Source organism: Neodiprion pinetum, chromosome 3 (genome assembly GCF_021155775.2).
Source record: "Neodiprion pinetum isolate iyNeoPine1 chromosome 3, iyNeoPine1.2, whole genome shotgun sequence".
NCBI classification, from domain to species: Eukaryota; Metazoa; Arthropoda; class Insecta; order Hymenoptera; family Diprionidae; genus Neodiprion; species Neodiprion pinetum.
The window spans coordinates 36,379,073-36,395,970 of NC_060234.1; the positions used below are offsets into that span (position 1 = coordinate 36,379,073).

Genomic DNA, 16,898 nt, shown 5'->3' on the forward strand with positions numbered 1-16,898 from the left:
TGGACGTATGGCGGTCGTAGGGTTGACGTGACTTAGTTTGCTGTAGAAATCCGCTAGACGTCGACTGAATCGAATCAGTCACCGGGATCGGGCGATCGGGCGACTTGCGCTGAGTTTTACCGTTTACCACATGTTAATTAATTAAAAATAGCGTTATCATTATTAAAATCGCTAATCGAAGGTATTTTCGTGAGCAGATAATCCTGGATCTGCTGAAATATAAATGAACGGGCTGCTGTAGGCAAGATCCCGAGTTACGTCACGGCTTGTCGCGACCGTGTATCGTCCTGCATTTCTCTGTCGCCTGTTTATTCTTTAACACCTTGCACCACCGTATTTGCCTCGTGTACTTTATGCACATTAAACGTAACGTACGCGGCGGCTGGTATTAACTCTAGCTCAACGAATTCTACGCATAAAGTATAACCTAGAAGTTTTATATCGAATTATCGTCGACGCAACAGCCTGTTGTCAACCTCCCTTCAAGACGCGCAGGTTTCAACTTAGCTACTCCCTGGAGTCGTTCCTATTTCGACGTCGAGGTGTGTACTAAAAATTAGCCAAAATTCCGGTCCCCACAAGAAAACGAGAAGGCGCCCAGCACACAGGCGGCAGGAACCAACCTACTGACGAAGAACCATCGTCGGCTAGCAAAATGAATAATAAGAGAAAGAACCGTACAAATCCAACCAGGTGAGTAGCATCTCCTTTATGCATCACCGTCTCCTCAATTTTTTCCTTCTTCACCACAACCTTTCAATGCACCTCTTTTCCATACTAGCCTTAGATAGATATGCATCTGATTTGCTATGTTATTTGCAAGTGTTTGTCTTTCTTTTTTAACCTAATTCCTGACATTTTTTCTTACAGGTCCCCGCGGGCTCGGGGCCCGCCTGAGAGATCCATTACTGCGGAAGGGGTATACAACAATGCTCACTTTATGCATGCCATAACTAGCCATGTTGGTAACATTGTACAGGTGAGAGAAACAATATAATACACTCTGATTTTACCTTGACGAATCATGCTGCAAATGTCTTTGTATGTAAACTATAATTTAAAATTCATCCGACAATTAATATTTACTATTAGCTCAAACATTATTAAGCACTTCAATCAATTATTAGACTCGTAATTCAATCTTATATTAATCGACTTCCCAATTTCTTTTTTTTTTTGTAACTAATAGTAATATTTTCATGCTACGTGATTTTTTACAAAGAGCTCATTTAAAAAATACCTATTGTGCAGATATAAAGTGCGATTTTATAATTGAAACACATTCATTTTATGTCCAGGTTCAAACTCAAAATGGCTCCGTGTACGAAGGTGTATTCCGCACATTCTCCAGTCAGTTTGATGTTGTTTTAGAAATGGCACATCGCATTGATATTGGTGGAAAAATTATAGTAGACAGTGTAGTGGAGAAATTGATTTTTAAACCTCAAGACATTATTACCATGTCTGCTAAGGATGTGGACTTGGATTATGCAATTAGGGATACTTTCCAAACAGATACTGCCATTAGCAAATTCAACGGTATGATAGGCGAAAAAGAGTTGGAACCCTGGGAAGCACCTTCTGCCATAAACGGAGATGACTTAGAATTAGATGGGGCTGCGGTAAGCAATACTGAATTAAACTAACTTGTCATTTCTTTGCATCAGATGTTCACCACATTCTAACAGTCAACAAAAAAAAAAAATTTCTATCAATGCATATTCATAAATCATTTATAAATCCTTCCATGAATGAAATATTATTTTACAATTAATTGTTTCTTGATCATTTGTAGAATGGATGGGATGTCGATGAAATGTTTCGTAAAAATGAGCAGATATACGGTGTGCAATCAACATTTGAACCGTCGCTGGCAGGTTATACTCTCCAACTGCAACGCAAAGATACCAAAGAATTCAAGGATCAGGAGCAAAAGGCAGCTGAGATTGCTAATGAAATCGAAGCTCAACCAAACCATAAAGCTCGATTAGATCTTGAAAACGGCGATGAAGAGGAAAGATTTGCATCCGTGGTAAGTTTGAATATTAAGTTAATAAGTACAAGGTGACCTTAGAAAACTTGTGGTTATTCACAGCATATTATTTTCATATCTTCGTTAAAATCGATAATTTCAAATTTCATCGCAAAGCAAATTTTGCTTAATGAATCTCAATGCAATCGAAAAGAATTTTCCATTTGTCAGAGTATTGAGTTATTATAGAAGTTCCGAAATCATGGAATTTTAAGAGGAGATACTGGTGAAATTTTGATAGTACCAAGATTCTAATTTTTTAAATGCAAGAGAAAGGTCTAATAAAAAATTCCTCTCAACGAGATTTTGATTATGATGAGTATATATACTGCATTTTTTTTTTATTTTCTGCGATGAAAATGTAAACGTGAAGAACTATTGGCAGAAAATTTCCCCGAGTCTGGTACCACTGGTTAAAGAAATTTAGCCGAACTCTATACGTGTCATTAATTTTTTCGCAAACATGTAACATTATTTGACCTGTAAATTAAATTGGAACAGTACTGGAAATGATTTTTTCATGCATGTAAATCAGTACAGTTGTGCTCCTGTACTTAACAGATGTCAGTGTCGTATATTCTTTAAATTAATCAATTTCAATATCATTCACTTTAGGTAAGGCCCAACGAAGGCAAATACGTACCGCCTCCAAAGAGGAAAAATGGAAACGCAGGAAAGCTCATGCGTTCTACACCACCGCCCCCGTCGCCAGGGGCTGCAACTAACAAAACTGTATATACGCAACCACCGCCTACAGCCGTTGGTGTGAACATTGCTCAAACAACAAACATTCCAGTGGGAATCCAAACGACCCACACTCAAGTACCACATCCGGTTCCTATAAATATGGCCATACCAACTAGTAGGATTGTTGTCACATACAATACTCCACCACCATTTGTACCACCTCCTACAACGCAGACTTTACCGCCAGTCGCTGCTGTTCAAGGTAGGTACTTATTATATTTTCATGCATTTTACTAAAAACATTGAAGCCATTGCATTCGTTCCATTCTGCAAGTAAATTGGGCAAAATGAATTTCGAGGTAATTAGCTGTTACACAATCGACTCGATTGAGCAATCAGCTGGTACGCCAAGAATGAAAGCCTTTTTGCCTGATCAAAATGTGATTACAAATCTGTTTTTGATACAGTGATGCCACCAGCACAACCGCAGCCGTCCGTTGTGCCTGCCATTCCTCAGCAAGTGGCTATTACTCAGCAGCAGCAGCAGCAGCAGCAGCAGCAGCAGCAGCAGCAGCAGCAGCAGCAGCAGCAGCAGCAGCAGCAGCAGCAGCAGCAGCAGCAACAACAACAACAACAACAACAACAACAACAACAACAACAACAACAACAACAACAACAGCAACAACAGCAACAACAGCAGCAGCAGCAGCAGCAGCAGCAGCAGCAGCAGCAGCAGCAGCAGCAGCAACCTTCAAATAAGATAAACTCAGAGAAACGTGACAGACCTGGAAGACAACAAGTTTATCAGGCTGATAAAGCTCCTCCAGCTCCATTTCCACAACCTAACATTACCCTTTCACATCCACAGCATTCACCACTAACACAACAGAACTCGGTCGAAGGTCAGCGTTGTGAAATACTGCAACAAAAATCAGAACATAGAAAGGTATGATCCTAGTTTTTCCGTGTTTTCTACCAGCCAAAAGGGGATAAATGTAGTTATTGAACACCCGTGATTTTTCAGTAAATTAACTAAAAATAGATTGAGATATGCTAAGACCTAGCGTTTTTATTAGTTTTGTCATTTTTGATCAAGGTACCTACTCCTCGTGGGAGAGAAGAACAACACTCGGAGCTGAGACAATTTGCAACAGACTTTAAATTGCCCGAACCCTCTGTCCAAGAGCCATCACCTCATTCTAGGAAGCAACATCAGCAGGAGCAAATACAGCAACAACCAGCTCAAGCACAGCATCATCAACAAAGTCATCAGCAATCGCACTCTCAATCTCCTCATCAGCAGCCACAACAGCAACAGCAACAGCAGCAGCAACATTCATTACCACATCCACAACATCAACAACCAACAGAGGAACCCGTTGTTACCAGTAAACCACCTCCGGGACCACAACCTGTGCGATCAAATAGTCCTCCTCCTCTGCAACTGCAGCCACCACAACAAATCCAACAACAAACTACATCTCCCACGCAACAACCAGAACCTGCAGTTGAAAAAATCACTACAGCCTTCAAGAAATCTACATTAAATCCAAACGCTAAAGAATTTAATCCAAATGCAAAACCGTTTACACCTGTAAGTATAAAAATCAAATCATCATAATCGATTCTTGGTTATGCAAAGTTTTTAAGCCATTAAATACTTTGCTAATTCATGCTTCCATTATGTCTATGCATATGTTTATCATTACTGTATTCTCTGTCAAAGTATGAAAATTTGTTTCAAATTTTTTTAGCGCTCGCCAAGTACTCCTACACCTAGCCGACCACATACACCTCAAACTCCTCAGTATACTGGTGCTACAATGCAAACAGTCGTCATGCCTGCAACAGCATATGTTATGACTAGTCAACCCCCAACTGCATTCACTCAGCAACAAGCTCAACCTGCGGCTAGATTCCGGAAGGGTCAGTATCTAGGTACCAAACGTGTCGACCAAACTTCTACATTTATACATTATTAGTCAGTAAATATGTTGGAATTACCAAAATGACGATTGAAAATAAAATAACTGGTACCCTTGCTTATCTAAGACACGAGTTTATAGACTGCAAGAAGTCAACTACACGTGATTGATATCCTGCAGCCTGTAAAAATTTTATGAAAATTGATGCTTCCTATTTCTATTCTAACTTCATAACTATTAGGTCAAATTTGTGTTAAGTCAAATAAAAATTATGTTCCAGCATCAGTCAATGACCAACTCAGGTATAAAAGCGTTAACATGAATTTGATGTCTTAGAAATATACTAGAAGTCGCCAGAAATTATGTGATGACTTTTAATACAATATTCTTAGGTAACGTAAAAATATTTTCTTTTGAGTACTTGGTAATTCCAAATACTGGCGAAGTTTTCAACTGAAATCAAATTCTAATGCATTCTTCGTATGTGCTATTTGACATGTTTCAGTCCCAATGATACCACATCGTGGTCCAGATATTGCATCTCAGATGCAGGTTGCAGCTGCCACTGGTCAACCGTTACTCGCACCTGCCCCGCTGCACCCACCTTTTCAAGTCCAATACCCTGGTCAACCAGCCTATCAACAAATGGTGCGGATGGTTCAAGCTCCCCCTCCACCACCGCATATGACGTCACCGTATCATCATCACCACGAATCTTCGGGTCCACAACCACAAGGAATACAATACATGGGTCCACATCCACACCACCCGCATGTAACACAACAACAGCCTAGCCAGACACCCTCGCCTGCTAATCCTAATCCTCCTCACACCCCTGGAGCTTACAATCCTCCAGGCACACCACAGCCTGCCTATCCTCAGCCTCCACCACAAGGCCATGCGCCAAGCTATCCAATAATGTGTCCATTAATTCCTCCTCACATGATACCCCCACAGCACATGCAATATTTGCCTCCTCAGCCTCCGCCAGGAACTCAAACTACTATACCTGTCATTCTGCCTCACAATCAGTAGTTTTGCAAATACACAAACAGAGAATCGTTATTCTAAGAAAAAATGTAAAGTGTTTTAAATTTTAAGTTACTTTCATAATAGCGTTGGATTTTCGCCTCCTGCTTAGCTGCCAATGCAAAAATTAACTTATCAAAGCCACAGAGTCCTGATGCGTACGTGCCATTTGTATTATCTGTTAACATTATTGTGTTAAATTTTTTTTTAATTTCTTCAATCAGTGTTAAAATTAAAATATATCAGTATGCCAGATCTCGCGTTAGGAGGGAATATATGTTTGTATCCGTTCCTGCCTGCACAATTACGCGTATGTATTACAGTATGAGAAAAAACAAATGGACTTTCAGTAGTAGAGTTAAACACCAGTTGTTTTAGAATTTGAAAGGTTAAGGAACAGATGAACCTATCCACAGAAGTCTTAAACATGGTCTTTCATCGGTCAAATAAGGAATCTTTAAGGAGTGAAATAGTTGTTTTTTCTTTTGTTTTTTTTTTTTTTTTTTTTTTTAATATATATATATATACAATTTTCAAGCACTCTGTGGTAATAGAAAACTTGTCTTGCACTTGAATGACTAGAAACTAATGCTGTTTTGAAGGTGGCTAAGACAAATAAGAACATTTCTGCAAGAGGCCCGTAACGCATCCCTCTACATAACATTGTCATGCGTATCATGTGAGTTGTTGGATATTGTATGGCAATAAATTAGTCATTATGTCCTAAATAGAGTTACATTTTTTAAGATGTTTTATGCACGGATAGACAGGACCGACGTACGTGACTGTAAAAATAACTTTGTCCGTAATGGCAGACGCTAGAATCTAAAATAGAGGCAAAATTGGGAGTTTATAGCCTCGTTAATAAGCTTAAGTTGCACCATCATCATCTTAGTAGATCGAGGCTAATTGAACAATGATATTGACTTGAAATAATTAAAATTCCTTGAATTTTCTTGAGTAATGTTTAGATCGTGTTACAAAAAAATCTTTGGTATATCAAAAACACAACTGCAATGAGAATAGACGTACAGTACGGATAAAATGATAACTTTGGAGAATCTAATATATATTCACTTGAACTGGATATTTTAAAAAAATTTGTTACAGGGGGGAAGGAGGGAGGCCTTTTATTTTAAAGTATCTTCTGGAAAGATGGTAAACCTAAATTTTTCAAATAAGCTATATTTTTGTGCTCATGCTTAGACTCAAAATACAATATTTACTAGAAATACAACATGAGAGCAGAGCCTGAATAATAGTAAATTTTGAAAAATTGCCTAAACCCTCAAATGAATCTTCTATATTGCAATATTGAACAGCTCTGCACATTGGTGTACACAAAATGGCTAAGCAAAGAGTTTTTTAAACTCTGTAGTTTGTTACGCTAATTTTTGTTATTAAATACTTTTTATGAGAAGGACTTTGAAACGACGGGATATCCAATTATCTCTGGACCCATTCTTGAGATGTGTAATTACATCATTTTTCATGTGATATGGCGAGAGAGAGTCTGTCACAAGTGGTACACTGTTGTTACAATATTTGAATTCTTTAACATAATTTCACCTTTCGATGTATGTCGAATGTAATCTGAGATCACTACTTGGTATTCAAAAATGAAATTCTAGCTGCCAAAGTGTTGAAGAACCAAAATACGCCTAACAATTGTGTATGCAAATCTGAATCTTTAATTCTATTATTAAGATTCGATTATTATCATTATTCATATTACATCATCAAAATGTTTATGCAAATCAGTGTATGTCTGGCACCATATGAAATCTCCCAATATGAAAGAAACTGCAATTTTTATTTCATAATATTGAAAAAAACAAAACGGAACCACTTGTGCCGGTGATGATAAGGATTTCAGAAGAACAGAACAACTACACCCTAGTCGTGTAAATATGAAAAAAACAAACAGACAGAGGAGTAATCATTGTTTATGTATAAAAAACGATTTAAAAAAAGAACGAAAATGGAAACGTATGAAAAAAATGGTTCACTGTGTGGCATCATTAGATAAAAAAAATTTTATATTGAAAAAATAGAAAATAAAAATCATAATAAAATCAATAAATTAAAAACTGCCTGTGCCTTATAAGTGGTGTTCTTATTTTGTTCATTTCTGATAGCTCAAACATCCGATTCTTTCCCATCCTATTCATTCTACCATTTCCAAAACTTATCATAAGTTATTTTCGATCTCCTGCACAATACATTCTGTTTTGTTCACTTCATTAATCAATGCATTGGAGCGAAATGATTTTACATCAGTATAAATTACGCATGATATGTGTAGATTTAATTTTTTAATATAATAAGCAGCAATAGAATTTTCATACTTTAATTGACTGGTTTTGTTTGATATGTTAGAAGTATAAGACCAACTGTGCTAAAACAAAAAACGCTTGTTTGTACTATGATATGTACCAAAAGTACTTGACGCCAAACAGTGAGAAGATGGCATTGGAACAAACAAAAGTTGAAGTTAGATGTAAAATTATTTATTTAAATCAAGTTGTTCTAAGTATTCCGAAATTAGAATGTCAAAAACACTCAGCAGTTGGCAACAAGTCATACATATATATAGGATATGATTGAACGTGTTGATTAATTAATTTCATTGGCTCAGCTTTTGCAAATGTCAAACATAACCTCATTCGCCCAAGTGTCTACCTAACCAAGTCCACGTGGGCGAAAAGTGTCCATGATTTTATTGGTTTTATCTTTTGAAGATGAAGTCTCAAAAATGGGAAGACTTGGAAGTCCCACTAAGCAAACCTATTCTGGAAACTCTGAAAGTACAAAACTTTCAAACGATGACACCTGTCCAGGTATGACATATTTATCACATGACTATAAATAATTGTTTTTCTGAAAGCATGCACTTACGTCTCATAATGAAATAAACAAACGAAACTGGTTCTCTCTTGCTGGTAATTGACTAATATTTTTTTAACATTCTGGCAGACTGCTTGCATACCGTTGCTACTAAAAGGAAAGGATGTTGCTGCAGAGGCTGTAACGGGCAGTGGCAAAACACTGGCATTCTTAATTCCAATGCTAGAAATGTTACAGGTATGAATTTTGACCTATATTATAAGAAGACTTGGAAACAGCGACTATAACATGAAATGCCAACTTTTTTTTCTAATCTGTAGAGACGTGAGGACGGTTGGAAAAAGTTGGAAATTGGTAGCATTATTGTATCACCAACACGGGAATTAGCTACACAGATAAACGAAGTCCTTGCCAACTTTCTGATCCGCATTCCAACTTTAAAACAAGTGTTGCTAGTCGGTGGGACAACTGTTGATGAAGATGTAATAAAGCTCAAGAATGGTGCTAATATTATTGTAGCCACCCCTGGAAGATTGGAAGATATTCTGTCGAACTGCAAAGATATCAATTTAGCCTCAAGCGTGAAAGCTTTGGTAAATACATTCAACAATTATTTTGAAAATCCTTAAAGTAGAAAAATTTACTTTAATTTTTTACAAGAGTACAAACTCTGTACTTATGTCAATCTTGCAACAACAATGGTCTTTGAAAAATCACTATTAGACTCATGATGGATATTTTCACAGAAGACACTTATTTTATATTACTGTTCTTTCAATGTATTATAGTGTCAAAATTTTGATTTGTCACAGTTCACTCAGCACTCATAACATCGAAAGAGAAGGTAGTTTTTATGAGATACACACTGTATCAGACTCGTAAAAAATTTGATGTATTTTATAACATGATTTTGGTGCAAATCAGTAATATGTATAATGAGGTCAATCTTTAATAGTGAGTAGCATTCTACAGATTTATTTTTGGCAAATATTCCCAAGTCAGTTAATTGCATTATTTCAGTTCCATCATTAAAGACTTAATTTGCGACAAGTATTATCTTGAGTAAGAAGATTATCCATATCTTTCTGAATGTTTGTACCGGTTCATTGTCTATAAGCAAAGTCGCACATTTCATTAAAAATTACATTTCAGGAATTACTGGTACTAGATGAAGCTGATAGACTTCTAGATTTGGGATTTACAGCGACGATAAATACAATTTTGAGCTATTTACCTAGATTACGGAGAACTGGGTTGTTCTCAGCGACTCAAACAAAAGAATTACAGCAATTGATAAGAGCTGGCTTACGTAATCCAGTTGTAGTGTCAGTCAAAGAAAAAGCTAGTACTTCTACCCCTTCGATGTTGATTAACAGTTGCGTGATTGTCACCGCAGAAAATAAACTTGCTACCATGTACAACTTTATCAAAAAGAAAGGAACTGATCTGAAGTACATGATATTTTTTTCGACATGCGCCTGTGTCGATTATTTTAGTCATGTTCTTAAAATGTGAGTTGAACGCATATAGAATTATTATGAAATGAACTAGTACTTGGACTTGCTATCAATTTTTCAATCCAAGTGAACTACATCATTGATTTGTGAAAACATTATTTTCAGGCTCTTTCAATCTTCAAATATATTTGCACTTCATGGGAAAATGAAAGATAAACGATATAAAATTTTCGAACAGTTTCGAAGCTCCGATAATGGTTTATTATTATGTACCGATGTTATGGCACGTGGAGTTGATATACCAGAAGTTGATTGGGTTTTACAATATGATCCGCCATCGAATGCCAGTAGCTTTGTACACAGGTAATAACAAAAGCTTCATCATTTATAGAAACTTTGCTTACAGGTTTGATCATTTCATTAATCAGATAATGTATACTTTATGTGTGCCAGACATGTTGAAAAATAAAACCATTTTTAACCCTATAGATGCGGCCGCACAGCCAGAATCGGTAACGAGGGAAATGCTCTATTATTTCTGTTGGAGTCCGAAGATGCTTACATAGATTTCATCAGGAGGAATCAGAAAGTAGATTTAAATAAAATCGAATTAGAACTACCTACAAGTGTGGTGAAGTGTTTAAAAGTCATGAGAAGTATACAGCAAAGTGATAGACTTATATTTGATAAAGCTAACAGGGCATTTGTATCATATATACAAGCTTACCAAAAACATGAATGCAGTCTTATACTCAGGTTAAAGGATCTCAACTTAGGAAAAGTTGCTATGGGTTTTGGGTTATTGAAAATGCCCCGAATGCCAGAACTTAAAAAACAGGACACGTCATTGTTTCAAGATCCTGCAGTTGACGTAAATTCAATTGCTTACAAAGACAAGCAGCGCGAATCTAAAAGATTGGAGAAATTAAAAGTCTTCCGACAAACAGGTATTTGGCCAACAAAGAATAAGCGTCCTGCCAAGCAAACTGAACCCTGGTCTGAAACTAAGAAGAAAAAATTAGATACAAAGGACAAACGTAATAAGCGTAAAGAAAAAAAAGCTCTTACTGGACCAGTCAAGAAAAAACGCAAAAAAGTATGCCAAGAAGATATAGAAGAATTGGCAAAAGATATAGCATTGATGAAGAAATTAAAAAAGAAAAAGGTAATTCAGGTGATTCCATAAGTTTTTTTATGAAAATTTCTTGTCTTTATCTAGATATTAGTTTGGTAGAACGGTGGATTCTAAAAATCAAATGATCCTCTGTTTACCAATGTTCTATATCCACTTGTATGTGAATATTATAATTGTTAGTGTATTTATTATAATAGTTAAAAAAAAAAGGTATAAAAAAAAATTTAATTTTCAGATCTCACAAGAACAATTTGATTCAGCTTTCGGAGTCAATTGAAAAACATTTTAGACAAGGTACAACAGGCAATTGAATCGTTATTGCGCGTGGAATTCTTTGATGCGTGAAGCCTTAGTCAAAAATTGATAGCTTATAAATAGCGATTATTAATACTTGTCTGAAAAAATTTGACCTTTAATTTGATACTAATTGTAAGGTTTTTAATTTTAAGTGAACAATAAAAAATGTAATTATTGTTTGAAGCAACATTTTGAACATGTCTTTACTATTTAAAGTACTTGGTACAAATTGTGCGAGCGATGAAAAGTAAAAATTTTTATTTTATGTAAAATATGGACTCGTATAGATTAAAAGTAAAGTTACAAAAGACCAAAGTACATGTTGATTTCCTGAATAATCTCACTTAGTGTGAGCTGCCATTGTTTCAAATGTTAGTTCAAAAATCATCATATGCACAGTAGCTGGAAAGAAATGATACAGGCCCGTTTAATGGGGCCCTGAAATGGTGGGGACCCCCCACTATTGAGAGTTCAATCCCCTCCAGAAAACCGTCACGAATACAGAGACAGGTTTCATGAATTCACAGAATGGGTAGGCAAGTGGTGAGGAAGTGGTAAATTCTGATGAGTCACACAGCCAGAGCACAGCAACCACAGCTGAGCTCATACTTCTCACAATCAGTTGGGATGCCAATGCCATGGCATTCATTTACTTCTGTGAGTTTGTCGTCACCTTCAATAGATAAGTTTCCTGCTCGGTGATAAGCAGCCACTAAAAGGTGCAACAATTGCCATTGTACAAACAAAAAATAATATGACTGAAGCGGAGGATAATCGTCCAGAATGGATGATCGAGTTGGAAAACAGAAAGAGAAAGGTAAACTTCAATGACTTTTGACTATGTTATCATTAAAAAATGTGCCTCTTTGTATTTTCATACTACCATTTCAATCGTTATAATTTTTTCTTTACTTGGGTGTGACTTGATTGCACCGATAACTGAAGATCGCTTCACGGATTAGTAGTAATTATTATCTATCCAGTAAATTTGAGATCTAGCGCTATGCTTTACAGAAATACTTACATAAACAAATCAAAATTATATTAACTACCCTTGTAATTATATGATATTCTCAATGAAAGTATGTCGTTCATTTGACAGACATAATGTTTCTTGCATAATCGTTAAACTTCTCCACTTTTTCAGCCTCGTTTGGCTCACGAAGCTGGTGCAGGTTCACCATGCTTGAGCTGCAAAGAAGCTTGTCCAGGTTTGGACTTACACTTTTGGCGCAAAATCTGCAAAAATTGTAAATGTGGTCGCGATGAACATGACGTGGTTGATGATGATTTCCCACAATTTGATTTATTACTCGGCCCCTCTGGGAAACCAAGGAGAAAAGCTACTTGTGAGTGGAAAAAAAATGTTTAAAACTTTTATGAAACGATTCATTTCTGAGAATATTCTACTATTTTCATACTTCAAATTCAAATTTAACTAATTTAAAACTGACTGCTTGGATAATTCGTTAATTTTTATACTCTAGTCCTGCCCGTTGCCATTAAACAACAACCAGACAAAGAGAATGCATTTGAATGGATACCACCAGATGTTACCACAGAAATAGCTGCAGATTATATGAAAGCGCTGCCAGAAAACAAATTGCCAATTCAAGGATCCGTTGGAGCGGCCTTAAGAAAACAGCAACTTCAGAAACAATTACCACTTCATGATATGGACCATAAAGCTTGCGATAAATTGAGTGAAGATGAGAAACAACAGTTTGAAAAGTACTTGGAGAATTTGAAAAAATATGTTGGCCAGGGCAGAGTATCTAAGGTATTTTATAAATGCAATCATTAATTAAATCTTTATTTTTTTCAAATGTGGGTGGTCTTATTTATTCTAGCGTTATACTTTTATCTATCACTGTTAACTTTATGTGATTCCTTCAGGTCATGGGAGCAAGACCATTCAATAAATCTCTGATGACACCAGCAAATGCAGCTGATATGCAACCAATGAGCCCACAGCGCAAACCTCAAGTTTATGTATCGACAAATGACTCCAGCAACCTTCGTACGCCTAGTAGCTTCATTTCAAAAGTTCAAGGCTTACCTAATTTGCAAGGCTCACAAAAGCAACAAGCTTGGCTAGCAGCAAATATAAAAGCTATACAAGCCCAGATTTCTGAAAATGCTGTCAGTACTGCCATTCATTTAGGTCAATATCACCCTGCATTGGATAACATCTCTAATACTGGGCAAATTGTTAATTCAGAAGTGGTAAATAGTAACAGACATCCAGCTCAGCAATTTGCGAACATGTCTCATATTACAGATAACCAACAAAACAAAGTTTTAACTTTAAAAAATCCAGAAAACGTTCAGTATATACCTAATTTTGGTAAAGTTCATTTTCAAACTGAATATTCACAGATTGGAGAACAGTTTGTCCCTAGCACTTCTCCAAAAAAAATTTTACCTCATGATAACTCAAATATTACGAATAATGCTAGATTGGACAAAAGTCTTCATGTACCAAACCAGCAAATTGTGAATTCTTCAAATCTTCCAACCGCATGGAATGCCAGCCATAGTTCTCCAATTCAATCAGGGCAATACCATAACACCAGCATTCCCATATCACATACTTTGGAGGCGAGCGTGAAAAGCGACAGTCCAGAAATAGTAAAGCAAGCTCTTTCTGGCCATAACAGACATTTTAGAGATCATGCAAATTCATTGCACATGGGAAGCGCAAGCGAACTAGAAACTGGTGCATCACATAGCGAGAAACTTTGGGATCATAATCGAGTACCACAAAGTGTTACATATTCAGATGATATTTGCTCAGTAAATGCACAATTAGCTGAACAGATGTTATCTGATGCATTACTACCTCCAAGCGCAGTACATGCCAATGAAATTATTGGTAGTACCCTGGATAGAAATAAATTGAAGTATATTCAAGAACAACTCAGTGCAAAATATAGTAAGGACGATTCACCTTCTCAACATATTTTGAAATCTCAACGCATCGATGAACTTCATCCACATTTTGGACAGGACATTGCTAAACATAAAAATCCACAGATGCAAGATCCATTATTAGATAAAGAGGCACAGAGAATTGCCATAATAGCTGCGATGCGGAATCCATCAGGGTTTTTGGCGGATAATCAAATATTGGAAAAAACTGGACCACAATATGCAAATGCTTTGGAACAAGTTGGCCAAAATAAATACACCAGTTCAACTGCATCAATGAATGAGGTTTCTGGTGTGCCTATGAGAATACCAAACGCTAATCTAATACTGAATACTGATTCAACAGTTCCAAAAGAAAGTTGGCAAGGAAGTAATTTGGTGCCTTCAGATTCTATAGTACCATTAGATATTGAACATGGTATGCCAATGGACAATCAGTTTGTACACCAACCAATGTCACATCAGTACCCAGGTGCTCTATCTTCATCTAAGAATTTATTGTCAGCTATTCCAGACCAACAGCAATATTCATTGAAAGCTAATCATCAACTTCCACCGGACTCAGCTAAGCTAGATCAATACTTGCGGCCCTTGCATGGTAGTAGCGCATATCAAGGAACGTTAGGCTTTGACAATGACAAGAGCTTAGGTAACCCATCTTCATTGTCAAATACGGAACGGCTCCAAGCTGAATTGAGCCATCAGCCAATCGATTCACATGTAATTCATTCAGAGTCTTTAGGAAACCCAGTATTCCCAGAAGGTATTATTGATTCCCCAGCTTTGAGACAGAACCCTGCTAGTGTTGATCAATTGAGGGGCGCCCTAGAAGAACTTTCAATTGGATCGATTCAGTTGCAAAAATGCACGCAATGTGAAGAAGAAATTCATTCGGGTGATATTGTTGTTACTGCTGAAAGGGCTAAAGACGCTGTCTGGCATCCTGGTTGTTTTATCTGCTCTACGTGCAATGAACTTCTTGTGGATCTAGTTTACTTTTATCATAAAGGGAAACTGTATTGTGGAAGAGATCTTGCTACACTATTGAACATTCCAAGATGCTTTGCTTGTGACGAGGTACGTTGTTCAAACTACTTTTATTTATACGTTACTTTACCGTATTATTCAACATGCATAATGTACTGTTCAGCTTCTAATGACTACCTCTGTTACCTGTCTACATTTCATATTTAAGCCAATATACATCAATTGTGTATCTTCAATCTTTCTTTGCAGTTAATATTTGTGCGCGAGTACACTGTCGCGGAGGGACATAACTACCATGTGAAGCATTTCTGTTGCTGGGATTGCGACATGCCATTGGCTGGGCAGCAGTATATATCTGAGAACGATCGACCGCTTTGTCTACCTTGTTATCAGAAAACTTATGCCAAAACATGTAAAACTTGTAACAAAGTGATTGCCGCTGATCAACAAGGAGTGGCAGTGAAGAATTTAGATTTTCATGCAAATGATACATGTTTCTCTTGTTTCACTTGTAAGAAAAGTTTGCTCAGTGGTCGAATGGCTATCAAAGAAGACAGACCTTTCTGTAGTAAGGAGTGCATCACTGAGTTCATGAATAATAAGGCTTGAAAAATGAATTACATTTTCATTACCTACTGCAGACCAGTAATGTATCGTAACAGTATTGCTTTTACAGTAGGGTTACAACTGATGACGGATTCTAGTTTTTAATTAAGGCTGATTAAATCTGAAATATTTTTAGCTAGAGTTAATGCTCATATGCTTCATTGTTACGTCATATGCGAAGCCGTATTTGCCTCTAGAATGAAAAATGTTAATCATTTCTAGAAATCTTTCTGAGCAAGAATGAAAGTACCTCGAAGATTTTTGATATCACTCTTTGTTGCCAAATATTGCTGGCTAAATATTGCTTCAACTACATTCTACATCTTTGTAAGAATATGGATCGGTGAATCAGTACTTTATTATAAAAAAAAAATTGTCCTTGTATATTCTGTAGATGCAGTGAAATGATTGATCAATGTTATATTGACTTCAACTGCGAAGCTGAGGTGAAAACTTTATTACATGAGCTACATCCATCACAGATGTAGTTCCAGCAAAAGGTATTATTGATATTCTAAACGATATTATGACGTATGTTCAACAATACAGATATAGTAACTGAGGAGAAGGTTATACAAGTGCCAAGTATAGTTTTAAAGAATTTATTTTCTAATAATTGATAAAGTGAACAGAAACATGTTATACGTTGTCACGTATTGTTATAATTCATAATATTTTGATACAAATATAATTTCACAATTTGCTTAAAATTAACTTATTTAAAGTACCTTTTAAATGACATTAAAATAGTACGTAAATACAGAATATGTAATATGGGGTGTAGTTTTTTAATTGTCAATGACGATTTTAAATTTAACAAAACACGATTGTAACTCTATAAGCTTTTACAATAGATCTTAGATTAGTGCAGTATTATACTTGACGTTGAAATAGTCCAAAAATTATTTACTTGCTAGAAATATGCATTTCGAACTTTTACTTTCCATTGTTGATATAATAGACTA

At 36.3% G+C, this 16,898-nt stretch overlaps 3 protein-coding genes across 4 annotated transcripts; all 3 read left to right on the plus strand.

Moving 5' to 3' along the window:
* Positions 1 to 42: 42 nt before the first annotated feature.
* On the plus strand, positions 43 to 7,830 carry LOC124215131 (ataxin-2 homolog). Of its 2 annotated transcripts, none has more exons than XM_046618147.2 (9): positions 43 to 693; positions 871 to 979; positions 1,299 to 1,622; positions 1,796 to 2,032; positions 2,648 to 2,981; positions 3,187 to 3,665; positions 3,816 to 4,313; positions 4,474 to 4,645; positions 5,150 to 7,830. In XM_046618147.2, exons 1-9 carry the CDS (start codon positions 656 to 658, stop codon positions 5,677 to 5,679), a joined length of 2,721 nt encoding a protein of 906 aa, XP_046474103.1. In that variant the 5' UTR covers positions 43 to 655; the 3' UTR covers positions 5,680 to 7,830. The 2 variants fall into 2 exon arrangements, with proteins under 2 accessions (XP_046474103.1, XP_046474102.1); XM_046618146.2 differs by having other exon boundaries at positions 44 to 693; positions 4,474 to 4,657.
* A 196-nt stretch (positions 7,831 to 8,026) lies between these two features.
* Positions 8,027 to 11,592, plus strand: LOC124215135 (probable ATP-dependent RNA helicase DDX55 homolog). Its single transcript, XM_046618154.2, has 7 exons — positions 8,027 to 8,513; positions 8,650 to 8,757; positions 8,841 to 9,113; positions 9,673 to 10,031; positions 10,143 to 10,340; positions 10,467 to 11,142; positions 11,348 to 11,592. The coding sequence occupies exons 1-7, from the start codon at positions 8,415 to 8,417 to the stop codon at positions 11,387 to 11,389; spliced, it is 1,755 nt and encodes a 584-aa protein (XP_046474110.1). The 5' UTR covers positions 8,027 to 8,414; the 3' UTR covers positions 11,390 to 11,592.
* A 121-nt stretch (positions 11,593 to 11,713) lies between these two features.
* Positions 11,714 to 16,824, plus strand: Tes (Testin). The gene is made up of 5 exons (XM_046618145.2): positions 11,714 to 12,226; positions 12,557 to 12,758; positions 12,897 to 13,189; positions 13,306 to 15,417; positions 15,577 to 16,824. The coding sequence occupies exons 1-5, from the start codon at positions 12,164 to 12,166 to the stop codon at positions 15,934 to 15,936; spliced, it is 3,030 nt and encodes a 1,009-aa protein (XP_046474101.1). The 5' UTR covers positions 11,714 to 12,163; the 3' UTR covers positions 15,937 to 16,824.
* Positions 16,825 to 16,898: the final 74 nt, after the last annotated feature.

What these genes read in the sequence shown, in the direction of transcription:
- LOC124215131 (XM_046618146.2), top strand. Translation starts at nt 656, where the DNA reads ATGAATAATAAGAGAAAGAACCGTACAAATCCAACCAG. An exon ending in AACCGTACAAATCCAACCAG is followed by an intron (nt 694 to 870) that starts GTGAGTAGCATC and finishes TTTTTCTTACAG; the next exon opens with GTCCCCGCGGGCTCGGGGCC. An exon ending in TAGAATTAGATGGGGCTGCG is followed by an intron (nt 1,623 to 1,795) that starts GTAAGCAATACT and finishes GATCATTTGTAG; the next exon opens with AATGGATGGGATGTCGATGA.
- LOC124215135 (XM_046618154.2), top strand. Translation starts at nt 8,415, where the DNA reads ATGAAGTCTCAAAAATGGGAAGACTTGGAAGTCCCACTAAGCAAACCT. An exon ending in AAACGATGACACCTGTCCAG is followed by an intron (nt 8,514 to 8,649) that starts GTATGACATATT and finishes ACATTCTGGCAG; the next exon opens with ACTGCTTGCATACCGTTGCT. An exon ending in TTTAGTCATGTTCTTAAAAT is followed by an intron (nt 10,032 to 10,142) that starts GTGAGTTGAACG and finishes CATTATTTTCAG; the next exon opens with GCTCTTTCAATCTTCAAATA.
- Tes (XM_046618145.2), top strand. Translation starts at nt 12,164, where the DNA reads ATGACTGAAGCGGAGGATAATCGTCCAGAATGGATGATCGAGTTGGAA. An exon ending in TGGAAAACAGAAAGAGAAAG is followed by an intron (nt 12,227 to 12,556) that starts GTAAACTTCAAT and finishes CCACTTTTTCAG; the next exon opens with CCTCGTTTGGCTCACGAAGC. An exon ending in GATGCTTTGCTTGTGACGAG is followed by an intron (nt 15,418 to 15,576) that starts GTACGTTGTTCA and finishes CTTTCTTTGCAG; the next exon opens with TTAATATTTGTGCGCGAGTA.